Source organism: Aotus nancymaae, unplaced genomic scaffold, assembly GCF_030222135.1.
Source record: "Aotus nancymaae isolate 86718 unplaced genomic scaffold, 86718_ANA_hifiasm-v0.15.2.pri h1tg000041l, whole genome shotgun sequence".
Taxonomy (NCBI): Eukaryota; Metazoa; Chordata; class Mammalia; order Primates; family Aotidae; genus Aotus; species Aotus nancymaae.
In genome coordinates, this window is record NW_026988455.1 from 38,554,804 (window position 1) to 38,581,108 (window position 26,305).

Here is a 26,305-nt window from a genome sequence, read left to right on the forward strand (position 1 = left end):
AAAACGATGAGTTCGCGTCCTTTGTAGGGACATGGATGAACCTGGAAACCATCATTCTCAGCAAACTGACACAAGAACAGAAAATCAAACACCACATGTTCTCACTCATAGGTGGGTGTTGAACAATGAGAACACATGGACACAGGGAGGGGAGCACTATACACTGGGGTCTGTTGGTGGGGAGGCGGGGGACAGAGGGGGGGTGGGGAGTTGGGGAGGGATAGCATGGGGAGAAATGCCAGATATAGGTGAAGGGGAGGAAGGCAGCAAATCACACTGCCACGTATGCACCTATGCAACAACCTTGCATGTTTTTCACATGTACCCCAAAACCTAAAATGCAATTAAAAAAAAAAAAAGATTATATAAATGAATCCAGGCTAATGAGTTAACTAGAAAATGCATCACTTTGATGCAACAAAATACCTTAACTCTTAAAGGCATCCATTAAGAATAGTAATAATAATATAACTTTCAGGTACTTTCTGGTTGGAGGAAACATTTTTACTGTGTTTGTTCTTATGGCTCTCAATTTTCACTATTCCGACTCTTACAATTCAACTTGGCCATTTCTATATTCTGGGCATTTTAAATCCATTGTAGACAGGGACAAGGTCATACTTTGTTTTCTATGATGTCTAAAGGAGAACTTTTATAACTCCTTAAAGCAGTGGTTCTAAATATTTCATTTATTTCAGTACAATCACGAGATTTGATATACTCCATATAAAAGAGACAATAGGCAATATGAATTTTTTTTTGAGACAAGGTCTCACTTTGTCATCTAGGCTGGAGTGCAGTATGATCATAGCTCACTGCAACTTCAAACCCCCAGACTCAGGAGATCCTTCCATCTCAGCCTCCTGAGTATCTGGGAACCTTATAGGTGTGCACCACCATGCCTGGATAATTTTTACATTTTTTGTAGGGACAGACTCTTGCTATGTTGTACGGGCTGGTCTCTAACTTCTGGCCCCAAGTGATCCACTTGCCTTGTCCTACCAAAGTGCTGGAATTACAGGTGTGAGCCACCATGCTGGGTCCAATTTTTCATATTTGGGGTAAAGAGAATAAATCAGAGATTGTGGGGGGATATATATTTTGGAAAAGGCCCCCAAGTGATTCTTGTATATGATGAGGCTCCCATTGGGAATTAAATGAGTTAAGTTATTAACTAGAAATTTTCTCTATATCATATAAATCACCTGTGAAGGTGGAAAAACCCAGGGACAGGCCAGATTTGAACATTTTAAAGAGTCACCAGTAATTCTATGTTTTCTCACTTTTCATTTGGGGCTATACTTGTAGCATCTTTGTTTTCTTCTCTCTCTCTCTCTTTTTTTTTTTTTTTGTCTTAGGGGTAAAAAGGAGCATCTGACCTGGCTATGATACCTGCACATTGGACACTGTATTCCTCGACACAGACTACATTTCTGGACATTGGATTCACCTGTCAGCTTCTGTTTCCCATAATTTTACAGTTATGCTAAAAGTGGGCAGTGCAATTAAATCTCTTAATGTCTGAGTAAAGCACAATTTACACATGTAGAAATTTCCAATAAAGATGACTATTTTGGTTAAAAATCCTTTTGCAGATGGTCTCAGTAGCCCAAGTTGTATCTCATCTACCCAAATTGTATCTCATCTACCATCTGTGACAAATCCAAGTTAAAAATCTCTGTTTGTACTCTTTCCCTCTCTCACTGGCAGACCGATAAGTATCTATCTCTATTAGGTATAAAATATTCTGATGTCACCTAATGACAAACCCAAAGGTGTGTGATGCAGCAGGTATCCCTGGGACCCAATTCCACTGTAACTGTGATTCATCAGACAGTAGCCCCAAGGCTAGGGTGAGAAGGAAACTTGGAAAAATAAGATCCTCAGAGGACAAATGTAAGAGTCTTGAACTTTGGCCCCTATACTATGGTAGAAAGTGGTGATTCTAAAAGATTCCTGACATTGGAGTGTACCCACGTGTATCTCATCAGTACAGGGTGCATCTCAACATCAGCTTCCTGCCTAAATACACAATACAGTGCATGAAATTCAGTGTACTCTAATTTCTACAATAACACTCTTGTGTCTATAAGCATCTGGGGTCTTCTCTGTAATACTCTGGGCGGTGGGCTGTGTGAGTTTTCTGTTCCAATTGGCTGATAGCTCCTAAATAACTTAAAGATACATTTGGCTTTATATTATTTTAATTCCCTATACCATTTATCATTGAAAGCCAGATTAAGAAAAAAATTTCTACCATACAATAATGACAAAGGAAGATCATTTTCAAAGGCATAATGTGTAGGATTATCACAAAAGAGTCTGATTTATCTTTTACATGTCAACATTTACTCCCAAAGGGTTGCTTGCTCACTCCCCAGAGGACGAAAACAACAGACCATGAGACCAACAAAAAACAAGAGGAGTTAGTATAATCATTAAGAGAAAATACTGGTAAGTTAAAGATTCCCCTTGTAAACAAAGTAAATCACTTTTCTTAGTTGTAGTGGCTTTAAACTTGTACTTTAAAAATTAATTCCCATTAAATTAATCTTGTCCTGTCAACATTTTAATTATAATGGGATAACTTGTGTATGGGACCTGACGTCATTCAGGTTGAGTGAATGTCTTCCATGACCACTCAAGGTGTGGACCACAGATCAGCAGCACTGGCATCGCCAAGGATCATGGTAGAACTGCAGACTACTACGACTCACTCAAGACCAGCGGAATCAGAACTTGCTTTGTAACGAGATCCCGAGGCTAGCATTCGAGTTTGAGAAGCACTGTTCTGTGACGTCCAGGTAGTCACAGTTTTAGCAACTCTAAGAACTGATGGAATTTTAAGTTTCCCTGGATTCTGGAAAAGTGGTTTCTGCTTTTGCCTTTTAGGGATTTCCTTTTGATTATAAAGGCAGTAGGGTAATGGAAGGGCTAGAAGAAAAAAAAAGAGAAAACTCTGGTCACTCACTGATGAGGCAGAAAAAAGAGAAGATGGCATATTCCAGAAATATCTTGTGTTACTGTAATTAACACCCAGTGTACCAGGTTTCCTTTGTAGATTTAATGATTGTTACCTGCACCCACATTCTCTCTACATTCTAGCAATGCTTGGTAATGCCACCTCCCTCTTCTGTACACTCACTCTTGAGGATGTAGCTACTAGCTCACTCCCTGGGTACTCAGTACTGACAAAGGCTCTCTGGAGAAGGTTTAAAAACATACAGTTTTTCTATTTTAAACATCGAGTGGTACAAAGTTTATTCTTTTGGTAAATGTAAGGGAGGCCAAGCAGTTTTTTGGAACCAAGCAATGAACTCATTTTGCTATTCATGGTAATTATGGAAATGCAACATTTGAAAAGCCGTCCTGTCTCATTGAGGCAGATTAGTTAACATGGAGTTCAAGGGTCATGATGGATACTCATGGCATTCCTCTCATCTGTGGTATGCTGCCCTGAGACTTGCTAACTCAAAGTGTGGTCCCTGACCAGTAGCATTGCCCTTTCCTGGGTGCCTGATAGAAGTGCAGCATTTCCCTCCTAACCTGGGCCTATTATCATCTGGGTTGTAACAGTATCTCTGTGCTTCATATACAGGGTAACATTTGAGAGGTTCTAGAAAAGAGGAAAACAGTACATTCTATAATTTACTCCTCAGGATCTCGTTCTCAAACCTCTCCCCTCTGTGATGAGAACTTTATCTATATGTATCACTCTATATGAAGACATGTACTCTACTTGATAGCTCATTTTATCCAGTTATGAAAAGAAGAAACAGAATTATTTGCTTCAGTAAATAAAAGTCATTGCTCTTGAGTTTCTTAATTATTTCTAAATTCCTTTCTGTAGTCTACATTTAGTTAAAACCTTCAACAGGAAGCTCTTGATTATACAGCACCACCTTCACTGAAGGACAGGGATGAGGCACACCACAAAACCAGGTCTCAGAGATAATTTAGAATGACCAGGCAGAGTTTATTCCCTGGAGAATAATTCAGGAAGAGCAAAAAACAGCGTTTCAGAAAATGAAAAAAAAAATACAGCTTTTCTATGTTAAAAATCAAATTACATTAAGGGAGTGAAGAGACAAGTCAGGACGGAGAGAAAATATTGTGAAACATGTATGTAATAAAGTACTTGAATCCAAAACATACAAAGAGCTCTTATAATTCAAAAAGTGGGTAAAAGATCTGAATAGACACTTTACCAAAGAAGATTTATGAATGGCAAATAAGCATATGAAAAGATGCTGGATATCATATGTCATTAAGGAATTGCAAATTAAAAGCAATGAGGTGCCACTGTATACCTGTTAAAAAACTGACAATACCAAATGCTGGAGAGGATGCCGAGCAAAGGGAATGCTTGCTTGTTGCTGCTAGGAATGCAAAATGGTACACCCACTTTGGAAGGCAGTTTGACAGTTTCTTACAAAGCTACACAGAGTCTTACCAAACCACCCAGCAACTGTGTGCCTAGGTATTTACCACTGAACTGAAAACTTATGTCCACATGGCAAACTGCACATGAATATTTATGGCAATTTCATTCATAATTACCAAAAACTGGAAAGAATTAAGATGTCTTTCAACAGGTGAACAGACAAACCAACTGTGGTACATTTGTGCATTGAAATATTTTGTCAGTATTGGTTTATATTTGACAATATAAAAGAGCTATTAAGCCATGAAAATGTATGTTGTATATTACTGAGTGAAAGAAAACAGTCTGATTCCAACTACATAATATTTTTGAAAGGGCAAAACTATAAAGACAATTTAAAAAATCACTGGTTGCCATGGGTTTGGAGTTGGGGAAGAGGGTGAAGGACAGGGAATTGATAGGGTAATGAAATTATTCTGTACAATACTGTAATGACAGGTACATGTCGTTACAGATTTGTCAAAACCTATAGAACGGTACAACACAAAGAATAAATGGTTAATAATAATGTATCAGCATTGGTTTATAGTTGTAACAAGTATACCAAAATAATGCAAAATAATAGAGGAAATTGTGTCTGGGAGGTTGGTAAGAGCATAGACCTCTATGTACTATCTGCTCAATTATTTTATAAATCTAAAGTGGTACTAAAAATGTCTATTAATTTTTCAAAAAAGTGAATTGCACAGAGGTGCTTCGTTTGCTGGAGGTAGTGAGGAGCATCTGAGATGGTCCAGCAAAAACAAGTAAGGAGTACTTTAAGAACAACAAATTCAGTCAGCGTCTGTTTATTTTAGACCACAGTTATGTGCAAAACCAAGTTTCTATCTTCACAATGAATACTATAATTCTATAGCCACACACGTTTACATCACTTGAATGCAGGGCAGACAGATGACTGCTGAATGAACCTGAAAGAAGATGATGTTAGTATTAACTGTGGGAACTGGGAAGGTTTGGTGCTGAGGTGGCTTTTGAGCCAGGTCTTGGAAAGTGAGCAAGTTTCAAGTAGCAAATATCTATGGGAAAGGGCAATCTTAAAGGTGGTGGCTAAACAGTGAAAGAAGGAAATCTAATAACAAGAGCAAAATTCCAGATTACATGTTTATTTTGGGGACGTAGTTAATGGGGTTAAATGAAAAGTAAATAGTAGCAGAATGCTTCCAGAATTACCAATCATGCCTTAATCTGTAGTTACTAACCATATATCAAGTTGAATCACATGAAATTGCCATCTTTTTGTACAAAATATTGTCAATATTGCCAATTTTATATAGTTCAACCAAGTATTACTCACTGTTTTCTGAGATGTAATTCCTATACTGCATTGTTTTCAAGAATACTTGAAAAGACCAAGGATACAATGCATGCTTGCTAGACATAAATATAAAGCCATTAAATTATATTGTTGGAGACAGACAATTCAAAGGTTGGGACAATAACCTTTGTCCTCTCACCCCCAACAAAACACACACACACACACAGACACACACACACAGACACACACACAGACACACACACAGACACACACACACACACACACGAGCCAAAGTCAAGTAACTGAAGTTTGAGGTAGAAAGCGTACATGCTGTTTCTCATTGTATTCATTGATAGACACAGTAGAGACCATTCCTGAAGTTCTCAGCACTTGTTCGGAGAGTTTGAAAATAAGCAAAACATGTCTTTTTCTGGTTGGTGGCAAAGAAAGACTAAATCTCTTGAGTGTGTTAAAAAAAGAGACGAGCCAGGACGGCAGAGAAAAGAAGGAGGATATATTCTAAAATATAGTGATCAGAATCCAATTTCAATGCCTTTGTTTTAGAAAAAAGAAAACTTGTAAAATAAAAGTGACATCATATCTTCTCATGAGGTATTTGAGTGGATTATCACCCCACACTAAGGCAATGTCCATGTAAGACTAGAATATTAGTACTGTATTAACATTTCTCTTCCTAATCTAATAATAACTTTATTTAACTGGTTCATAACATCTTAACAATTTGCCTGGGTAGCCGAAAACCAAACAGTGGTATTATTTGTCCCTTTTTCACGTTTATAGACACTTTTGATTTTTAATGTGCCTTTAGCCACTGATGAAGCAAATACATACACAAACTATAGAACATGGGTGACATATTAACAGGCATGTGCACTAGTGTGTTTGTGTGTGTGATTGGATTATCTACAAGAGCTCTGATTTTTTTGAACATAGATGATGCTACAATGACTAAATATATTGTCAATTTTTGCATTGAAAATTACATTGTTATATAATTTGTGTTCCAGCAAATTTGCAATTTAGCCTCCATGGCTTCAGAATTGAATCTTGAAATAAAAGGAAATGATAGAATTGAAGAGACAATTTTAGTTCTTATTTCATCTCTAGAGATGAGAATGACTTCAGAGGTTAGAGAAAGGCATGTTTGAGTTTAGTTCGTCTTTACCCATAATGGCCTTTTTAAAAAAGAGACATACAGAATTTAAAGGAAAGTATTCTCATTTGCACACCACACCAGAAATTGCTTCAGGAGCAAAATGATAATTTAGAATGTCACTCGAAGCTCCCTTTTATAATTTCGCCCTATGCAAAATGTCATAGAGGCCCGGTGTCAGTGTGGGACTGAGGTGGAGGCTTAGTTTCCCAGCAAATGGAGAATTAGTGAATAGCTCCCTCAAAGACTGAAGTGCCTGTTCTGCTGATACTGCACACTTTCTCTAAAGAGATTACCAGCATAATCCTAAATATTATGGGACCCGAGATATCTTATATTTGAGCGCATCAGATCCAGCATGCTGCCCATAATCCCTAACAGCTTTATTCAGTGTTTATGTAAGCTGGCGAAGTTGCTGTGTGAACATGTTGACTGTTCCTTATTCCCAGAGACAACATCACTCTGTATAATTACCACAAAAAGTAGTGAGAAAAGATATCATAACTTTCCAATTTCACTTTAACAAATTTCCATCTTTCAGATTCCTTTTTCTACAGGTAGAACAATGTAATGATCTTTTGGTGACCCATACTAACATCTGAATGGGGATATTTATGGTTGTTGCATTTGTTAGCTGTGTTTCTTATACATTAATTTAGAGCAAAGACATTTTGATGCTACCATGTGAATTGAATTGGTAGAAAAAAATTCTTTTCCATTTTTTAGACATTTGAATTCCTTCTAAAGAGGGAGAGATTTTTTTGGGGGGGAATATTAGACGAGAAAGACATTACTGAAAACTAGAAATTACTAAGCATAGCACCAAGTATTTTATTGTAGGAACTTTTTTTTAAGCTACAGCTTTAATTTGGGATATTCATTTTTATTCTACTAAAATTTAAGAGGAGAAAGAGAAATATTTGGTTCACTTTGCAAAATGTAGAAACACATTTGTTCATATAGTTCATTTAAAAAGTGAGTAGTGTGTGTGTATGTGCACATAAACTCCTAAAATCGACCACTATTCTTTATGTAATTTTACAGAAGATAAATTCATGTTTTTTTTTTAAACACCATATCAGAGGAGAAAAACACATTTCTGTTCACCTGTGAGCTCTGCTAATTGTGGTTCAGAGCCAAAGAGGATTAAGTTCATAGACGTTAGTATGTCTAGTGTTATTAATTTCTAAACAGCAGCAGCACCAGTATCCTGAGTAAATCTGTCAGTAGTAAGGATAAATAGTTACTTAAAGACTCCATTGATGTCAGAACTGCAATCTGCTGGCAATAGTTTATTTCCCCAACAAAACCTTTAAATGCATATATTTTGAAATTGGTAATTGCATAGAAACAATATCTACTTTTTCCCTTACAAATACAAGGAAGCTATAAGCATTGTGGAAAGATGTGACTCTGAGTTTTTATATTTAAAGGTGTTTTAGTTTGATTAGTAACTTTTTTTGAACAACGTAGTCTTTATATTATTTGAAACGATTATATCAATTTACATTTTAATATTTCCAACGGTTGTGCATTGCTATCTAGTACTAGCAAGGAAATGACAATAAATCCTTTTACCCTGACATATTCCTAAAACAAGTTCTCCAAATCTGCCTATGTTATGAGATAATATGTGTCTAGGGAATTATGCACTAACTTGTAAAAAATGTAGGAGAAAAACTCAAACATAATTAACCTCATTGTTAATCATTGAACCAAATAGCTATTATTTTTGTAAATATATTTCTTATTACAAAGCATCTGGTACCATATATATATATACACACACACACACTGAATGAATTTTTTTTTTAAACTTAAAAAAGTAAAATGATCATGATAGCAAATGCCGATGACCAAAATCAAAGCTACAAACTGTGAGAAGGGTGTTCATATGATTAACCTGATGTTAGTGTGATATGGTGGATAACTACTTGAATTTAATTTCAAAACTTATGCATTTCGTAGTTCACTCCAGGATATGACAGTATTTATGTAAAAATACATTCTCCAGTGTAAAATTAAGCCTGAGCGACTTGTTTCATTATATACATTCCTGAGTCAGAAAATATTTTTTTGCCCCACACCTAGCTATCAATGTATTTTGCTGAGACCTTACAAATGCTTACTTCCTTGCCTGGAGGATGGTCCATACAGCTAAATGTCAGAAGAAAGAAGAAAATGTAAAACTCACCAGTGGCGTCAGCTTTAGTTTTGAGCTGGTCCTCACACATTTTGACGTAGCAATTAAAAGTGTAACTGAAAAATATGACACTTTTCACTGGAGATCTGACGACTGCCCCTGCGTTAACCCACAACTACAATCCCAACAGACTGCATTAATGAGATTAAATGAAAGAGGAGTTAAAGGCATCAACGGCTCCATTTCATTAAGTCAGGGTGAAAGGCTGCTCAGGCGCTGAAGGTGGGAGGGAGAATATTGGTTTTTCTTTTGGACGCTACTTATTCGCTAAGGAATGCCGCATTTGCTTAATAGCAATCAACAACTTCAAAATGTTCCCACCCTCAAATTATACAGATACATATAATTTCTGCACTTAAATTCCCCTTTGTTTTCATCCCGTTGGAAACAGACTCGATATGCATATGGCATGTTACAAAAGTTATCCCTGTGACTATAAAAGTACAACATAAATTTTCTTCAGAATTAGTTTGTCTCAAATTATTTTGGATGACAGATCACATCAAGGTATTAGCATGTTCCTGTTCTTTCAAATATTGGATCACAGTTGTCTACGAAGACGGTAATACAACAGAGGAGCAAAGAAAGCCTGGGAACCAGTTTAGAGAGTTAACACCAGGTGACCTCACCCGGCCCCACACCTGAAGTTTAAAGTGACTTCAGTTCCGCAGTGTGCCCAGGTGCTCCCACTTGTAAAGTAAGAATGATGAAGAAACAAAGATAGAAATTTCTGATCTTTGCTAGGAAGGATAAATATATGAATAGGTAAAAATTGCTTTAACTTCCATAGGAACAAAACATGTTCTTTATATGAAAGCAAAATGCCTACGTATGTATTAGCTTTATTTCACTTTAGGGTTGCTCAGTTGCTTCCATGATGAATCCCAGATCTTTCTCTTTGCTCCTCACATCCCCTACCACCTTTGACAGCTCTCGATTTCTTTCCACTAATCACTTATCACAAATCTTTTTCTTCTAATTTAAAAAAAATAAATTTTATTATGTATATTTAAAATATACAACATGATGTTATAGGACACATGTATTGTATATAGTAAAATGGTTATTATAGTGAAACAAATGAACATATCCATCATCTCACATAATTACCCATTCCCCCCTTGTGGCAAGAGCAACTAGAATCTACTAATTTAGTAGAAAATACAATACACAATTATGACAAATGATTTTTTCTTTTCTTTTGTTTTTAAACTAGGTTGTCTTTTAATTTAAAAGCGATATTTGAATATGAAACAAATCAAAACATACAGAAATATACAAAGGGAAAATTTTAATCTCTCTGCATAAGCCCCACCCTCAGCCCTCATTACTACCCCATTGAGTTATCCACTGATATTACCTTGCTTTTTTTTTTTTTCTTTTTCAGAACAAGTCTATGCAAATGCAACCCTGTATGTTGGAGGGAGTGTAAATTAATTCAGCCACTGTGGAAAGCAGGTGGATATTTCTCAATTTCAAACAGTACCATCATTCAACCCAGCAATCCCATTATTGGATAAATACTCAAAGGAAAACAAATCGTTCTACCAAAGACACATGAACCCATGTGTTCATCACAGCTTTATTTATAATAGCAAAAACATGCAATCAGCCTAGATGCCCATCAACAGTGGATTGGATAAAGAAATTATGGTACATATACACCATGGAATACTACACAGCCATAAAAAATAATAAAATCATGTCCTTAATAGCAACATGGATGTGGCTGGAGGCAATTATCCTAAGTGAATTAACACAAGAACAGAAAACAAATGGTTTAATAAGCCTCCTTTTATTCCTGTCTTCTCTTCTCTGAACTCAGTCATTCTCAGCTGTGGTTACCCATTGGAATAACCTGGAGAGCTTAAAAAAATTGATGTCTTATTGATTTGTTTGGTGGGGTGGGGGGCGGGCAAGTCATCTGGAATTTTAAACACTTCTAAAATAATTCTAATGGGCAGCTGGGACTGAAGACCCTTGGAGTGGTCCTCAGAATAATGGGAGACATATGGTAAAGATTCCTGACCCCGTGAACTACTGAGTCAGAATCTGAGGAGGGGTCTGGGAATCTACAGGAATCAGCACTTAGGTACATGTTATTGTTAGATAAATTCGGTAAAAACTTTAGCAAAGAAACTTGGGCTTTGAGTTAACACATTTGGTTGTTACTTCTTGGGTATATTACTTAATTTTTCATACCTCAGGCTACTCATGCCTGAAATAAGATTGTAACACTTACTCATTAAGTCGTAAAAGAAGTAAGTGTGTAAGTGCTTAACATTATGTCTGAAACATATGGGGAATTCAGTAAACATAGTTCAATATGAATCTGCATGCCTTTGCTCATCTTGGTGATATGCATTTTGGCTGTTGACTTTGGTTTTTATTCATTCATTCAATATTTGTTAATTAATTCATAAGTATTACTACTACTATTTGTACTTGGAAATAAATATGATGAAGCTCACAGTCCAGTGTGTATTTTAAACCTATGGATTTAATCCTATTTGATTCTTTTCATTGTTAGTTTTCTGTATTATACAAGAAATAAAATTCTAACTTAGAAGATCTGTAGGTAATGAGGATAAGTAAGAAAATCGTTTAAGAACTTTTTTTTTGTCAGAAAGCAAACAGATTTGGGGGATACCAAATATTTTATGTGTTATAGTTCAAATGTGGAGACAGAATGGTTCTCTGTGAACTATTTAATAAGCTTTTTAAATAATGAGGTTGTGAAATATTAACGAGTAGAATGAAATTAATAGGCACCCTTCATAGGGTGCTGAAAGCCAAGTATTAGGGGTAGAAACTTACACATCTTTATGTCTCCTGAGTCATGATAAAAATCCAGCTCCCACTCTTGCAACCAGGAAATGGGTTAAAAAAAGCATCAAAGGAGAATTAACAGTATCTTGACGCAGAGTATACTTATCCCCTAGAAACAAAGGGTAGAGTTGGAGACAGGAGCTCAGATATGAGGGGTGGATCTAGCCTGTGTTCAGGAAAAAAGGAGGATGGCTGATATCTCTCTAAAGTTACAGTTTTATCACATCACCTTCCTTATCAAAAACTTTTCAGCCCTCTAGGTTCCACAAAACAAACCCAAGCTCCTCCTTGGCCTACCTTTCTATAACCCAGGCCTGCTCTGTCTTCAGACACTCACCTGTGATCCTAGGTCAAAGCCATCCATTCACCTTAGCCACCCCAAATGCCTCACTTCTCTGCCTTTTTATGCTGCCACCTCTATCTCCTCCTTGGACGTCCTGAAAGCCTTTCTCCACTCAGCTCCAATTACCCATATCTAACCTATTTTTGAAGACCCAGCTCAACTCCCACCATGTTTGCAAAGTGTCCCCTGACCATTCACCCACAGTGATTTCTCCTTACTCTGGGATCCTATGTCTCCACCACTAATTTGGTCCTGGTACTCTTCAATAATCCTGTTTATGTGTTTCTCTTTCAACCTGACTATAAGCTACTTAGGGATAAAACCCTCTCTTTGTGTGTCTCCCAGTGTCTAACATAGGGATTCAATAAAATGAATAGACTTGGCTGGGCACGGTGGCTCACGCCTGTAATCCCAGCACTTTGGGAAGCCAAGATGGACGGATCACCTGAGGTCAGGAGTTCAAGACCAGCCTGATCAACATGGTGAAACTCTGTCTTTACTAAAAACACAAAAAAAATTAGCCAGGTGTGGTGGTGGGTGCCTATAAATGCAACTAATCTGGAGGCAAAGGCAAGAGAATTGCTTAAACCCAGGAGGTGGAGGTTGTGGTAAGCCGAGATTGCGCCATTGCACTCTAGCCTGGGCAACAAGGGTGAAACTCTGTCTCAAAAGAAAAAAAGAAAAGAGTGAAATCTATCAGTGGTTGAATACATACTTGCTGCTTGACTGCCACATTAGGGGACGATATAGGAGTCTCACTGCCTACTCTCATGATTTTCCCTATTTCATGTTTCACGTTGATTGCTCGTGTTTGGGGTATGTTTGTTTTCTTGCTTGCTGATGTTTAGTGGGGATGAGAGCTAGGTCAAAAAGAAGAGCACTTGCTTCTTTTTGTTCTTTATTTAATACTAGTTGGTTCTAAATGTAGGAACAGGGAAGTTGAAACGAAAAACTGTTGATTTCCTGTTTTCCCTTAATATAAAACCTGTCCCTTTATCCTCTTTATCTGGCATTGAATTGTCACTTTGAATTGTTGTCCCAATGGTTTAGGTCTGTTTCTGTCCTGTTGGTAGATTTCATTTTCTCTGGTTAGGGGATCTGAACTGTAGAGGCAAGAGGGGGTTGATTTCTCTCCTGGGTAGTTCTCCCTTGACCCAATCTCACGGTAGGTAGCAGCCATTTTACACTTTTCACACTAACAGGGTGCTTACAATTGTTCCTAGTATCAGAAGACATTATGCTAGGGGGATAGAAATGTTCTCCAACCACACACCGCTGCCAAGATTCAGGAGGAAATGAGGGATGAATCCCCTTAAATAGAAGAAATGTCATGAAAACAGCTTGATTTTATAGAAACCGTCCCACAGTGGTTCTCAAAAAGTGTAGTCCCCAGACCAGCAAAGTCAGTAGCATCACCGGTAACTAGTTAAACATGTAGGTTCTTAGACAGCACTGTAGGCCTACTGAGTCAGAGACTCTGGGGCTGAGTTCAGCAATCTGTGTGTTCACTAGCTCTCTGGGTGGTTCTGAGGCATGCTCACGTTTCAGAAGTGCTGATTTACACCATGCATTTTCTAGTCAGAAGGAGCTAGATTTAATAAACAGCTCTGTTTCTCAGTAGCTGCGTGGTCTGGATCAATTAATTTTCAGATGTTTCAGTTTCATCATCTGTAAAACGGTGATGCTATGGTCTAAATGTGGGTGTCTCTTCCAAATTCATATGTTGAAATTCTTACCCTCAAGGTGATGGTATTAGGAAGTGGGGTGCTTGGGGGGTGATTAGAGAACGAAGGAAATTAAGGCAGAGCACTCATGAATTGGGTTTGTGTCATTGTACAAGAGGCTCAAGGGAGTTGCCTTGTCCCTTCCGTCATGTGTGAGGACCAGGGAGAAGGCTGTGAACCAGAAAGCAAGACCTAGATGTTGAATCTGCTGGCACCTTGAACTTTGACTAACCAGACTTTAGAATGGTAAGAAATAAATTGCTGTCACTTATAAGCCACGCAGTCTGTGGTACTTTGTTATAATGGCCCAAACAAACTAAGACAGGTGATAAGAACAACTACCTGAGAGAGGTGTTGAAGAATTTAAAGTGACATAATTCCTGCAAAGCATTCAGTCCAGCCCTGGGCACATAATAAACATTCAATAACTTTGGGCCATTACTAGGATACTATTTTAGTGGAGAATAGAAAGTGTTCCATACTTTAAAAATCCTGTTATTTTTCTCTACACGTTTCTCAAAACTTGGCTGCACATTAAAATCACTTGGGGAGCTTTTTAAAAAATATCTGATGCCCAAGAGATTTACATCAGACTAATTTAGCAAGAATTTTGGGAAGTGAAACCGGGCATTTTTATTTTACAGAATATACCGAGATCATTATGAGGTACAGTAAAATCTGCTGTTGCAATGTATTATAATCAATATTGTCACGAGAAAGTGTTGTGAGATTAAATGCAGCTGAGAATTAATCGCCAGTAATGTGAGATGCTGCATTCATTATTTCCATCCAAATTCAGTAGTACAGAAGTACAGAGAAATGCCAAAGGCAGGTTCTAGAGCGGGGTTTCTTACGCTTGCCATTGAAATTTTGGGCTGGGTAATTCTTTTCTCTGGGGAGTTGTTCTGTGTATTTTTAACATTCTTGGCCTCTATCCACTAGATGCCAGTATCACCCCTCAGTTATGACAACCAAACAGGTTTCCAAATACTGCCAAATTCCCCCTGGGGACAAAATAAGCCCCAGCTGAAACCACTGTTCTAGAGTTTCAGTGCCTGAATACAAGTCCAGGCTTTACTATTTAACAGTATGAATAGTGGAAGTTACTTAACCCCTCTGTGCCCCAATTTCCTCTCCTGTGAAGTAGACATGAAAATTGTACCCAACTGATAAAAGTTCAGTTTTGCTGTTTGAGAAATAAATGAGAAAATGCACATGAAGCACAGGTGACAGTGTCTGAAACATGGTAAATATTCAGTAAATGTCAGCTATCAATTATACGTTTATTGCTAGTCTTATTTTGATTTCAAATCACTGAAAAAAAATCTCTTGAAGTCTTTACGTTGAAGTTGTACATCCTTCTAGAGGCAGTATGGGTCACATTAAAAATAAAAAATAGAAGCTGTGTGTCCATTCATTAATTTATCCTTTGAGTTGAGAATCAGAATGACCAGTCACCACCTCGTAGGCTCAACAGTTGGTAGGTGATAAAGAAAAAAGCAAGGGTGAAAGGATGTGTCAGAATTAGAAGAGGGTTCTGTTTCCACACTTTCCTAGCTACGCAATGTTAGGAAGTAACAATCCCTCAGAACCATGTTTCCTCATTTGGAATTAGGAAAAATAATTATTATTTTATGTATTTGTTATGAGAATTGAATCAGATAATACATGTGAATGCACTTAAGTCAATATCCTGGTATGTAATAGGCACTCATTAAACATTTAATTCCATTAAAATTATAGATGCAAGCATAGAAGGAAACAATGTGGGAATAATGTGGGTATATCTGTGTCTTTATGAACTTTGACTTTGCATGACATCATTTCATCTGAATTGATGGGTAAGCAGTGAAAAATATTTCTCCAATCATGACAGCATTTTGTTCTGTCAAATCTGCATTGGTAAAATGAGGTATCTGAAGGGTGCTTACTAAAATTCAATATTATTTTAATGTAGTCAATTCTTTAGAAGGCCAAAAGAATGAGTTAATCTATTTACAGTTTTGCAAATGCTTTGTGCTATTGAGCACTATTTTTTTTTTTACAATTAACTAAGAAACTTTAGCAGTTTAATTTTGGTGCAATGTAGAATAGTGATTATTGCTTTAATTAGTAGTAAAATTATTCTAGTGACTGGGTTTGCAAATAACTTTGATTCAAATCTGTGTTTTAAAAAGCATTCACAGTTTTAAGTATTTTCCTGACAGTGCTTCTGTTTATTTTTTTTTTTTTTATCAAAGGGAATTATACAGATAATAGAGTAGAAAACAAACAGACGAGAGAGATCCAAGATGGCTGATCACTAGCAGTTCAGGCACGTAGCTCCCAGTGAAAGCGCAGAGAACGAGAGGACGCCACACTTTCAGACGAATATTTGTAGCTCACGGACCAGGAGATTCCCAGCGGAGGAGCTCCACGGGTCGCCAGAGCGACTCTTGTGGCCGGCGCAGCGGTTTTGCTGGCGCCTTAAAGCGGCAGTTCTTGGTGCAGAGTCCAGAGATTTCTGGGCAGAAAGGCACCATCAACCTTAACACCGCTGTCTTGGCCGGCGCAGTGGATTGCTCAGATTTCGGCGCTGGGAATCAAAAAGCTGGACGTCCGCTCAGAGACCTAGTTAGAAAGTCGGTAATTACAAAGACGACAGATGGATAAATATATAATCAAGGGAAGAAAGCAGCCTAAAAAGACAGAGAATTCTCAAAATCAGAATGCCTCTCCCTCTACAGGGGATCGCAATTCCTCATCAGTAACGGAACAAGGCTTAATGGAGAACGAGTGTGTTCCAATAACAGAAGCAGGTTTCAAAATGTGGGTGATGAGAAACTTCTGTGAATTAAAAGAACTTGTTCTAACCCAATGCAAAGAAACTAAGAACCTTAAAAAACGGTTTGACGAAATGCTAACGAGAATGGACAATTTAGAGAGGAATATAAATGAATTGATGGAGCTGAAAAGCACCACACGAGAACTTCGCGAAGCATGCACAAGTTTAAACAGTCGAATTGATCAAGCAGAAGAAAGGATATCAGAAGTCGAGGACCAGCTCAGTGAAATGAAACGAGAAGACAAGTTTGGAGAAAAAAGGATAAAAAGGAATGAGCAAAGTCTCCAGGAAATATGGGACTATGTGAAAAGACCTAATCTACGTTTGATAGGTGTACCTGAATGTGATGAAGAGAATGAATCCAAGTTGGAAAATACTCTTCAGGATATCATTCAGGAAAACTTTCCCAACCTAGCATGGCAAGGTAATATTCAACTCCAGGTAATACAGAGAACACCACAAAGATATTCTTCAAGAAGACCAACCCCAAGGCACATAATCGCCAGATTTATTAGGGTTGAAATGAAGGAGAAAATACTAAGGGCAGCCAGAGAGAAAGGTCAGGTTACCCATAAAGGGAAACCTATCAGACTTACAGCAGATCTCTCAGCAGAAACCCTACAAGCCAGAAAAGAGTGGGGACCAATATTTAACATCCTTAAAGAAAAGAACTTTCAACCCAGAATTTCCTATCCAGCCAAACTAAGCTTTATGAGCGAAGGAAAAATTAAATCTTTTGCGAACAAACAAGTACTTAGAGACTTCACCACCACCAGGCCTGCTTTACAAGAGCTTCTGAAAGAAGCACTATACATATAAAGGAACAACCAATATCAGCCTTTCCAAAAATATATCAAAAAGCAAAGAACATTAATACAATGAAAAATTTACATCAACTAATGGGCAAAACAGCCAGCTAGCATCAAACGCCAGTATTAAACTTATATATATTTCAATTGGATAAAAAGCCAAAACCCATCGGTATGCTGCATCCAGACCCATCTTACATGCAACAATACACAAAGACTCAAAGAGAAGGAGGAAGATTTACCAACCAGAGAGTAAAAATAAACAAATACACAAAAAGCAGGAGATGCAATTCCCGCCTCTGATAAAGTAGACTTTAAAGCAACAAAGATCAAAAGAGGCAAAGAAGGATATTACATAATGGTAAAAGGATCAATGTAACAAGAATAGCTAACGATTCTATAGATCAACGAGATAGAAAATTAACAAGGATATTCAGGACTTGAACTCAGACCCGGAACAAGTAAACAATAAACATTTATAGAACTCTCCACTTCAAATACACAAAACATACATTACCACCTCACACCTATTCCAAAAGTGACTATATAATTGGAAGTAAATCACTCCTCAGTAATAGCATAGCATTTCATAGGTTTAAATGAAATATTGGTTGGCTGTTTGTTTGTTATCTTCTTCCCTTATTCCTTCCTGACTACATCATTAAGTATAATTATCAGTATACAAGAGGTTTTCAATACCCATTACTAAATTGCATTCTAGCCTGGGCAAGAAAGCAATACTCCCATTCTCTCTCCCTCTTTCTTTTCCTTTTTCCTCCTCCCCATTCTCTCTCTCTCTTTCTCTTCCATTTTCCTCCTCCCCATTCTCTCTCTCTCTTTCTGTTCCATTTTCCTCCTCCCCATTCTCTCTCTCGCTTTCTCTTTAAAAAAAAAAAAAAAAAAAAAAAAAAAAAAGAAAACAAACAGACTAGCAATTTTCTTATTGGAGACATTAGGAGTAGAACCCAAAATTCGAACAGCAGAAATCTTGAGCCCTGATTGCTCATTTACTAATATGTTTCTCAGCTTCTTTTCTATATTTTTTATTTTAAATCAAGAAAACAGGAAAAAAGAGGAGAACAGGAATCACTTCATAATATCATGTAAAATAGATTCTTTCTATTATATTATATAAGTTATCAGATAAAATATGTAAGGCAGATTTTGGGAAACAATTTTTATTTGCATAAAAAAGTGCTAAACATTTTTGATATTAAGCAAACACATCCTAAGTCAGTAGAAATCCAAGCTATTTAGGAATAGAGATCTGGATGTTAGAAAATGGCTGTAACAATCATTTCTTACATTTTGGCATTTATTCATTTATAAAATACCTGTTTGTTGAGTGGATATTCCAGTACCTGAATTCAGTACCTCGCTTCATGGAACTTTCAGCCCAAAAGCTTATTGTGCAGGAAGAGAAACACACTTTCCTGGCTCTTATTCAGCATTTATTTGGTTGTGTTCAACAACGGGAAGTTCAGCACATTGCAAAACAAGTTTCTCTGGTGCATTCTCCTGAAACCAATTTTGATTCCCTCCAGCCCATATGTCTGTACTATGCCTATAAACCTTGCTAAAATAAAAACACAATTTCTGTGTTGCTCCCTTGATCATATCAGTATAGTAAACCCTATCAGAAATGCTGTGGATTAGTTTGTCATTACTTAATTTCTGGTGTGCCCAAGATGGCTACCAATGATACCACTTTACTTCCTGAAACCTAAGACTCTAGTCAGTAATTTGTCCTACAGCCCTGGTGTAGAGTGTTTATAGTGTCTGTAGTGCATGTGTGTATATATGTATACATGCATATATGTATATAGATATACTTACATACATATGTATACACTTACGTATATGTGTATGTATATATAAATACATATACTATATATATAGTATAAATGTGTCTATATGAAATGTATCTTTCTCTGTCTGCTTTTGAATGGAGAACATTTCAATTATTTCTAATCTTCTGAAATGTTTTCATTTATCCAGGAATCATAAAGATTGCTATTAAAGAAACACATCTGTAGTCCCCCAATATACCTTTTATCTGACACTTATGCTTATGTAAAGTGGCAAGTCTCACTGTTACAACCTTCAACTCAGTGGTGAGCTTCAATTCCACCCTAATGATGTTTGTTCTACCTCCTTGCAGTCTGAAGTCATTTCCCTGAGTGAGGGAGACACCATTAAAAAAATAGACAAAGAAATTGATAACATAAGAATCTTTCCCAAGAGATCTTGACTTGGAAATTGACTTCAGATAAGTTCCTTCAGAAGCCCATATATGATGAAGACTTCTATTATTTGGTGTCATGAGTGATGGCAGTAATTTTGCATGTTGCTGAATATGCAATATCATAGGATGAGCTTTGAGTGTTTTAACCCAGGAGACATGGCTATAAGATACTGCACCTGGGACCTATATTATTATACATTCTTGCGTGGGTTTCATTCATGCTAGCTCAGAATTTTCTACCAAAACCATTCCTATCTCTCATGAGTCTGGTCTTCCATTGTGGTTATCACAAGAGCAACAAATAGAATAGTTGCTTCTTTATAAACATTAGTGCTTTTTAACCCTAGATATGTATATTTGGTTCATTTATTGCCATTCTTTAGATCCCATTCTTTTTTTTCTTTCTTTCTGTACAAAGGCACCAACAACATATGCTCATTTACATAAGAACCAGGCAATCCTGTCAGAAAGAATTCAGGTACAGTCATTAGTGTTAAACCAACTTATCTCTGTTCCAAAACCAGCAAAAGAGTTGAGTTTCTTGTCTTATACCTTCTAAGGAACATATTCACCAGGAGACAGTTTAACAACCAACTACAGTAAATTTACTTAAAAATGTAGAAAAGTCCAAGAATGGTAGCATTATCTCTGTGTGCAGCCCAAGTTTGCATTAGTAGAAAGAAATTTGTCCCTGAAGTATCTTACAAGGCAGAACTGCGCACGGTTCTTTTCCCTCGCTCATCCTGGGACACCTTACAGCCAACCAGAATCATGAATATTTTACTGAACAGAGTGAGAAACAAATGAGGAATGTCAAACCACGTGAACAATTCACATTGCCCAACTAAATGTGGACTTAGCATCCTTGAAGAACTACATCTTTCTAACTCAGAAGTGAACATAGGAGTTTAGTCTAAATAGAGGTAAAAGCAGAAAATTCAGAGAAGCAATCAAAGGCAAATACGTCATGCCATTCACTGTCTTCATTTTCTGATGTCTCCAGGGTCCATAGAATTAGACAGTAATAATAGCTAACATGGTTTGAGAACATATTACAGTAGGTACCAGGCAATATGTTAAGAGATTTAAATGCATTATCTCATTTATTTAATCGCAACAGCTCTGGGTGGAAGATGTTAGTACTCTCAAGTAACTGGTGAAGAAACTGAGGTAGAGCAGGGCTAAGGAGTGAAACTGTAGATTGGTAATTCTCCACAGTGGTTCTCCAATGGGTAGCATCAGTAGCACCTCCTGCTCATGTGTACTTGTTAGAGTTGCAAATTCTCTGACCCACCTCAAACCTACTGAGCTGTGGTCCAGGAACCCTAGGAATGAACATTATAGCAATCTGTGTCTTCAAACGCTCTCCAGCCTGATTCTAATGCTTGCTAAAATCTGCGAACAATGGCTTATATTACCTAATTAATAATGTGGATCCACGTCTGTTTGAGCATTTAAGCCCATTCTCTAAATCACATAAACAATATGTAGACTTGTTTACAAAAGTGAGTGATATTTAGAGCACTTCAAGAAACACATACTTTTTAATGTTTCAATATTAAATATTGATATTTCTTCTATTTGAAGAAGTGTTGAAGAATTGTGCTTTCACCTCCCATGCTTTTAGTAGGGCTAGGTGATCTTTGCCAACAAAGACAAGCTACACATTACAAGCCTTTTCCTCTTCAATGTAAGGAGCAGACAGACACTGGGTCACCTCCTTGCTAGGAGCAATTTGCTGGCTACCATGGTGGACACACTACCTATCCTGTGGAAAATACAATATGTCACTGTTGTTGACGTTTAAATTCCCAAAAAGACCTCTTTTGGGATGCTGCTGGTCCCAGGAGTTTACTGACCAACAATACCATGAGTTTTTGATTTGAAAGTCTATCTACAATCTTCCTAACCCTCATGAAATTTGACTACCTGCTGTATATCTGTGTTTCCAAATGAGAACTGTCACTTGTTTTTTTCTTTCTACTTTTTAATCATAGATATTTGGTTGGGTTGGCATTTTCATTATTACTATTAATACCTATGCTACACTTAATGTTGAATGTTATTTCGGTACTGAATGAAAACATATTAAACTCTGGTTTCTCTAAAGAAAGAAAAAAGTACAAAGACAAATACATATGCACGATGATCTCTCGCCTTTGCTTTCTAGGATGAAATGTTACTACGTAAAACTTGAGGGCTTACCCTATTTTATCAGAACAAACAAAAGAGTACTGAGTGTGAATACAATTTATAGTAGCATTTGCATTTCCATTTGATTTACTTTTTGTTTCTTATTCTTAATACTTGCTAGTTGCTCAAGTTGCTGTCTTAAGTACTGTTAAGTGGGAAATGAAAATTATTTTCAAACTGCTTGAAAAACATTATTAAAATATAGATGCTTTGGGGGTCAACAAAGCCTGGGGAATCTTCAGTGATAAATGTCGTATCAAAGACTAAAAGCCTTCATCTTCTACCTTATTGAAGTAATTTATTTTTTCCCGGGCTGAGATAAAAGTTGCCAAGTAGAAATAATTGCTATTTGACACCACTACACTTACAAACAAATAATAATTGGGTGATCTAGAGAAATAAATGTTGAATCATTGTTTTATGGTTGAAAATTAAGCGCTGTATCCCAATGGCTAAAGAATTTTTCAGATGAGCGGGAACATTTTACTAAAGAACAATACACATGGTCAACTCTGTGATAAAAATGCTCATAAATAAATAAACAATTTGTCCATGCCCTCGCAACTAATGGGTCCAAGAATAGTTAACGCTGGGAATCTCAAAACGATCTTCTGTTTGCTAAAGGCAGTTGATGGGTGATGTGTTGAATGCACAGCTGCCTTAGGTATGTTTTAGAAAAGTGCTTATTCTGATTTTTTGAAGAGAGATGAAATGGCCTTGCCAAGGCGTTTATATTGCTTAGGGTATGAAAAAGACAGGCTCGTTAGCATATCTCAAAACAGGCAAGGATTCGAATAGTATTTACTCAAAAAAGGAATCAACCTGCGAATTAAGACCTCATCAGCATTGGCTATGTCCTGCCTTATTTGAGATTCTAGATCATTAGTTTAGAAAATAATAGGACATTTTTAAAAGAATTATGTTCTATGTAAATTATAGGTATATGAGAAAAATGAAATAATATTTAGTGCTTAAGCTACCCTTCCGTGTATGAGAACATAATACCGGCTTGCACTGCTCAAGTCACACGCAAGGGAATAAACTTCACTTCCTCTTTCCTTTTAGCATATTGGTTAGGATGATGGCATTCAACCTTTTAAAAAAATTATTACAGCACACTTAAGCAAGGCAAAGACCTCACAATCTTACTACCCCACTCATTCCCACCTTCAAGTGGATTTCCTGCTCTCTGTGTGTCACATAGGCAAAATAGCAATTTTATAATGTGTTATGTTAGCCTGAACTCTTGGTAATGTATTAGAGCCACCTATAAACTATCTAATAACATGTTTATTTTAGTTTGTGAATACCAACATTTTAATAACTCCTAGTAATCGACTAAGTAAGTTACTAGTGAATTGGTCCTTATGCTTATATAAAAATGAAACTCAGTGGAATAATTATTTTCATATTATAAGAATTGAGAAAAGGGCTTGTGATAGTTAATTAGGGTCTCACCTGGAGGAATTTATGATCCTCCCAGTGGACTGAGAATTAATCTTTGGAAAAGACCGGTTTGTGGCATGGGCTTTGGACCTGTACTCATGTTATGACTTGTCCACTTAAAAGATGTATCCTTAGTCAGCAGAACCAAACTCTCTGTGTCCAACTTTCCCCGTTTATCAAACTGGTGCCATGATTCCTCACTCATGCTTGGCAAATAGAAAGCGGTCAGCAGACGGTGGTCACTACAGAGGATGAAAACTGCCCACCTTATAGCTGAGTTCACTGCCACTGCATCAAAAAGGGCTGCAAAACTTCAGACGTGCTGAGTGCCTGGGATTTCCTCATCACTGGAGGTTGGGCAACCTCTCCAGGAGCCGCTACTGGGCATATGCATGCTTGGGGGTTGAGTACCTGAAACTCTTCTGACCTGGCAGATCGTGTATCAAGTAGAACTGTTCAAATAGACCATGCATTCCTTCCTCTAGAAGCTAGTTCTTATTCCTACAATTCCAAGACAGGGGAAATTAGACCTACTGATTAATTCAGCAATAAATTCTTATCAAATGCATACTAAGTGCCTGAGCTTATCCTCATTTACACTAGCTAGTTATCCAGCTAACAAGTTGCTTGTTATTTTGGGAGAACATTATAAGCATTATCTTTCTTATACTAATTAAAACAGCAATAATAGTTCGTAAATAATAATACTTTATATTTAAATGGCATTGTACATTTTTAATTTAAAATTTTTCACCATTTATAAATGAAACCAATTTATACAGTGAAGAGTTTCTCTACAGAGCAGAAGGAAAGACATTAAATAGCCAGATCAAAGGAAAGGAATTGCCAACTAAGTGCAGGATTTCTTTTGGGGGAGAAAGGTGCTATATAACTCTAGAATTGTTCATTTTCTTCCCCTCTGTTGATATGGCTCAGTTCAGACAAAATAGCTTATGGACATAATAGTTTGTTAGTTAGGTCAGCTGTCAACTACAGATCATCACTCTTCAACATGTGTATCCTGTTATCATTAGGACTTTGGAACCGAACACTGCATTAAACATGTCACAAATATAAATCCAGAAGTCCTTTTTTTGCTACCAGAATGTCCACCTCTGCCGTTTTCATTTAGTACCAAAGACAGTGCCAAAAGGTCTCATGCATGCATCTTTAACATCTATTCTTTAAAACAATATAGGATTCATTCCTTTAGTCATTGCTTGGAAAATTATTAAGTATTTATTATGCTTCAGGTCCAGAAATTCATTAAACAGTTTACATAACAAATTTTACATTTTATGATTTTTATCTGAGGAAAAAAGCATAAAGTCTCAGCAAAAAGGCCATTGTGAAAGACATTTTATTCTGCCTGGGCAAACAGTGCATTAGGTTGCTCTCCAAGGTTTGTGAAATTTCCTTTAAGCATGATGAGAGGGCAGTGGTGTTGATGGAGGACCTGGATGGAAGTTAGATGCACCATGATGACATAGTGGGGACCTGGCTCAGCATGATGGAGGGCAGGAAGAGTCGGTGTGAACTGGCCAGCACATAGTTCTGCTGACCGTGTGTTCAAGGCCTACTTTTGCTTTTTTTTTTTTTTTAAATAAAGAGATTTAATTGTCTCATGGTTTGGCAGGTTTTAAGGAAGAATAGTGCAGGCATCTGCTTCTGGTGAGGCATCAGGAAGATTACAATCATGTTGGAAGGCAATTGGGATCCACAATGTCACATGGAGAGCACAGCAGCAAGAAAGAGAGGGAGGAAAATAGCCAGATCTCAGGTGAACTAACTTTGTTTCCTTGTCACTGTAGCCAGTGTCAAAATTAAGAAGTTGCTTTGCTTGTTCAAACCATCTCTTCCAGTGGGTGCATGAGCCTCATTTAGGCTGAGAAAAAGGAAAACTCATTCACCCCCTAAAATGCAACCAGTGATTAGGAATTTGGAGGGAAAGTGCCTGCGTGACTGCTACTACTCCTTATTTCTTTCGCTTTTAATCAAAACGTCTCTGTAGACAGGTAGGCAAATAGGATTTCTAGCAATGTCCCATGGTAGGAAGTCCTTCTATACTGAAAATTTTAGAAATCTCCCAGAAAGATTTATAATGAGAAATCATAGAGAATTGAGTAGTAATCTTTAAGTTCCAAATTTAATGTGGTTTCCTTTAGGGAAAACAAACTTTTATTCACACGTTAGAAGTCATTTATGCAGAAAGTATCTCTGATATGATATACAAGACACTGGTAAAACTGATTGCCTTGGGGAGATGGTTAGGCATGTGAAGGGAGCATATAATTGAAAACCTTCCCTGCCACTAAAATATTTTATGTATATATATAATTTATATTATATATAATATATATTTCAAATATTCTTTAGGCAAAATTAAATTAAATTAAAATTTAAAAAAACAATTTCAAAAGATTACTTTTAGTAGATATGTAATATTTCTTCATGTATTGTACCTTAATTTATTCAAATTTTTTCATAAGTGAATGTTTAAGTTGTTTCTAAGCTTCTTTTCCCTACTATAAATTGCACATGTCTGTTTACTTCTCTTATTCCTAGAAGAGGAATAGCTAAGAAAAATAGTATAATTATTTCAAAAGTTCTTTGAAACATTGAACATTGCATGAGCATTCCTATCTCATGCCTCTTACTGACACTGAGTACTACTAGTTTTAAAAAATAGTAATTGTTATTTAATAGGTGAACAATGGCCTCTTGAAATCTCCATGTTATAATACAATAACATGTTTTACCCAAGATTGCCTTCTACCTGCCACTCAATATGAATTTTTGGCTCTTATATGTTT

General features: G+C 36.9%; 1 protein-coding gene across 2 annotated transcripts in view; it reads right to left on the bottom strand.

The window, feature by feature from the left end:
- Positions 1 to 26,305, bottom strand: part of RORB (RAR related orphan receptor B) — a 196,166-nt gene that overhangs the window by 67,297 nt on the left and 102,564 nt on the right. The window contains exon 1 of one of the 2 annotated variants that reach the window (XM_064361643.1): positions 9,071 to 9,188. The exons of the other annotated variant lie outside the window; for it this stretch is intronic. Coding sequence (XP_064217713.1) covers positions 9,071 to 9,110 — 40 coding nt within the window. The 5' untranslated portion in view covers positions 9,111 to 9,188. Of the gene's footprint in view, positions 1 to 9,070; positions 9,189 to 26,305 lie in introns of those variants that run through there. 2 annotated transcript variants of the gene reach the window in all.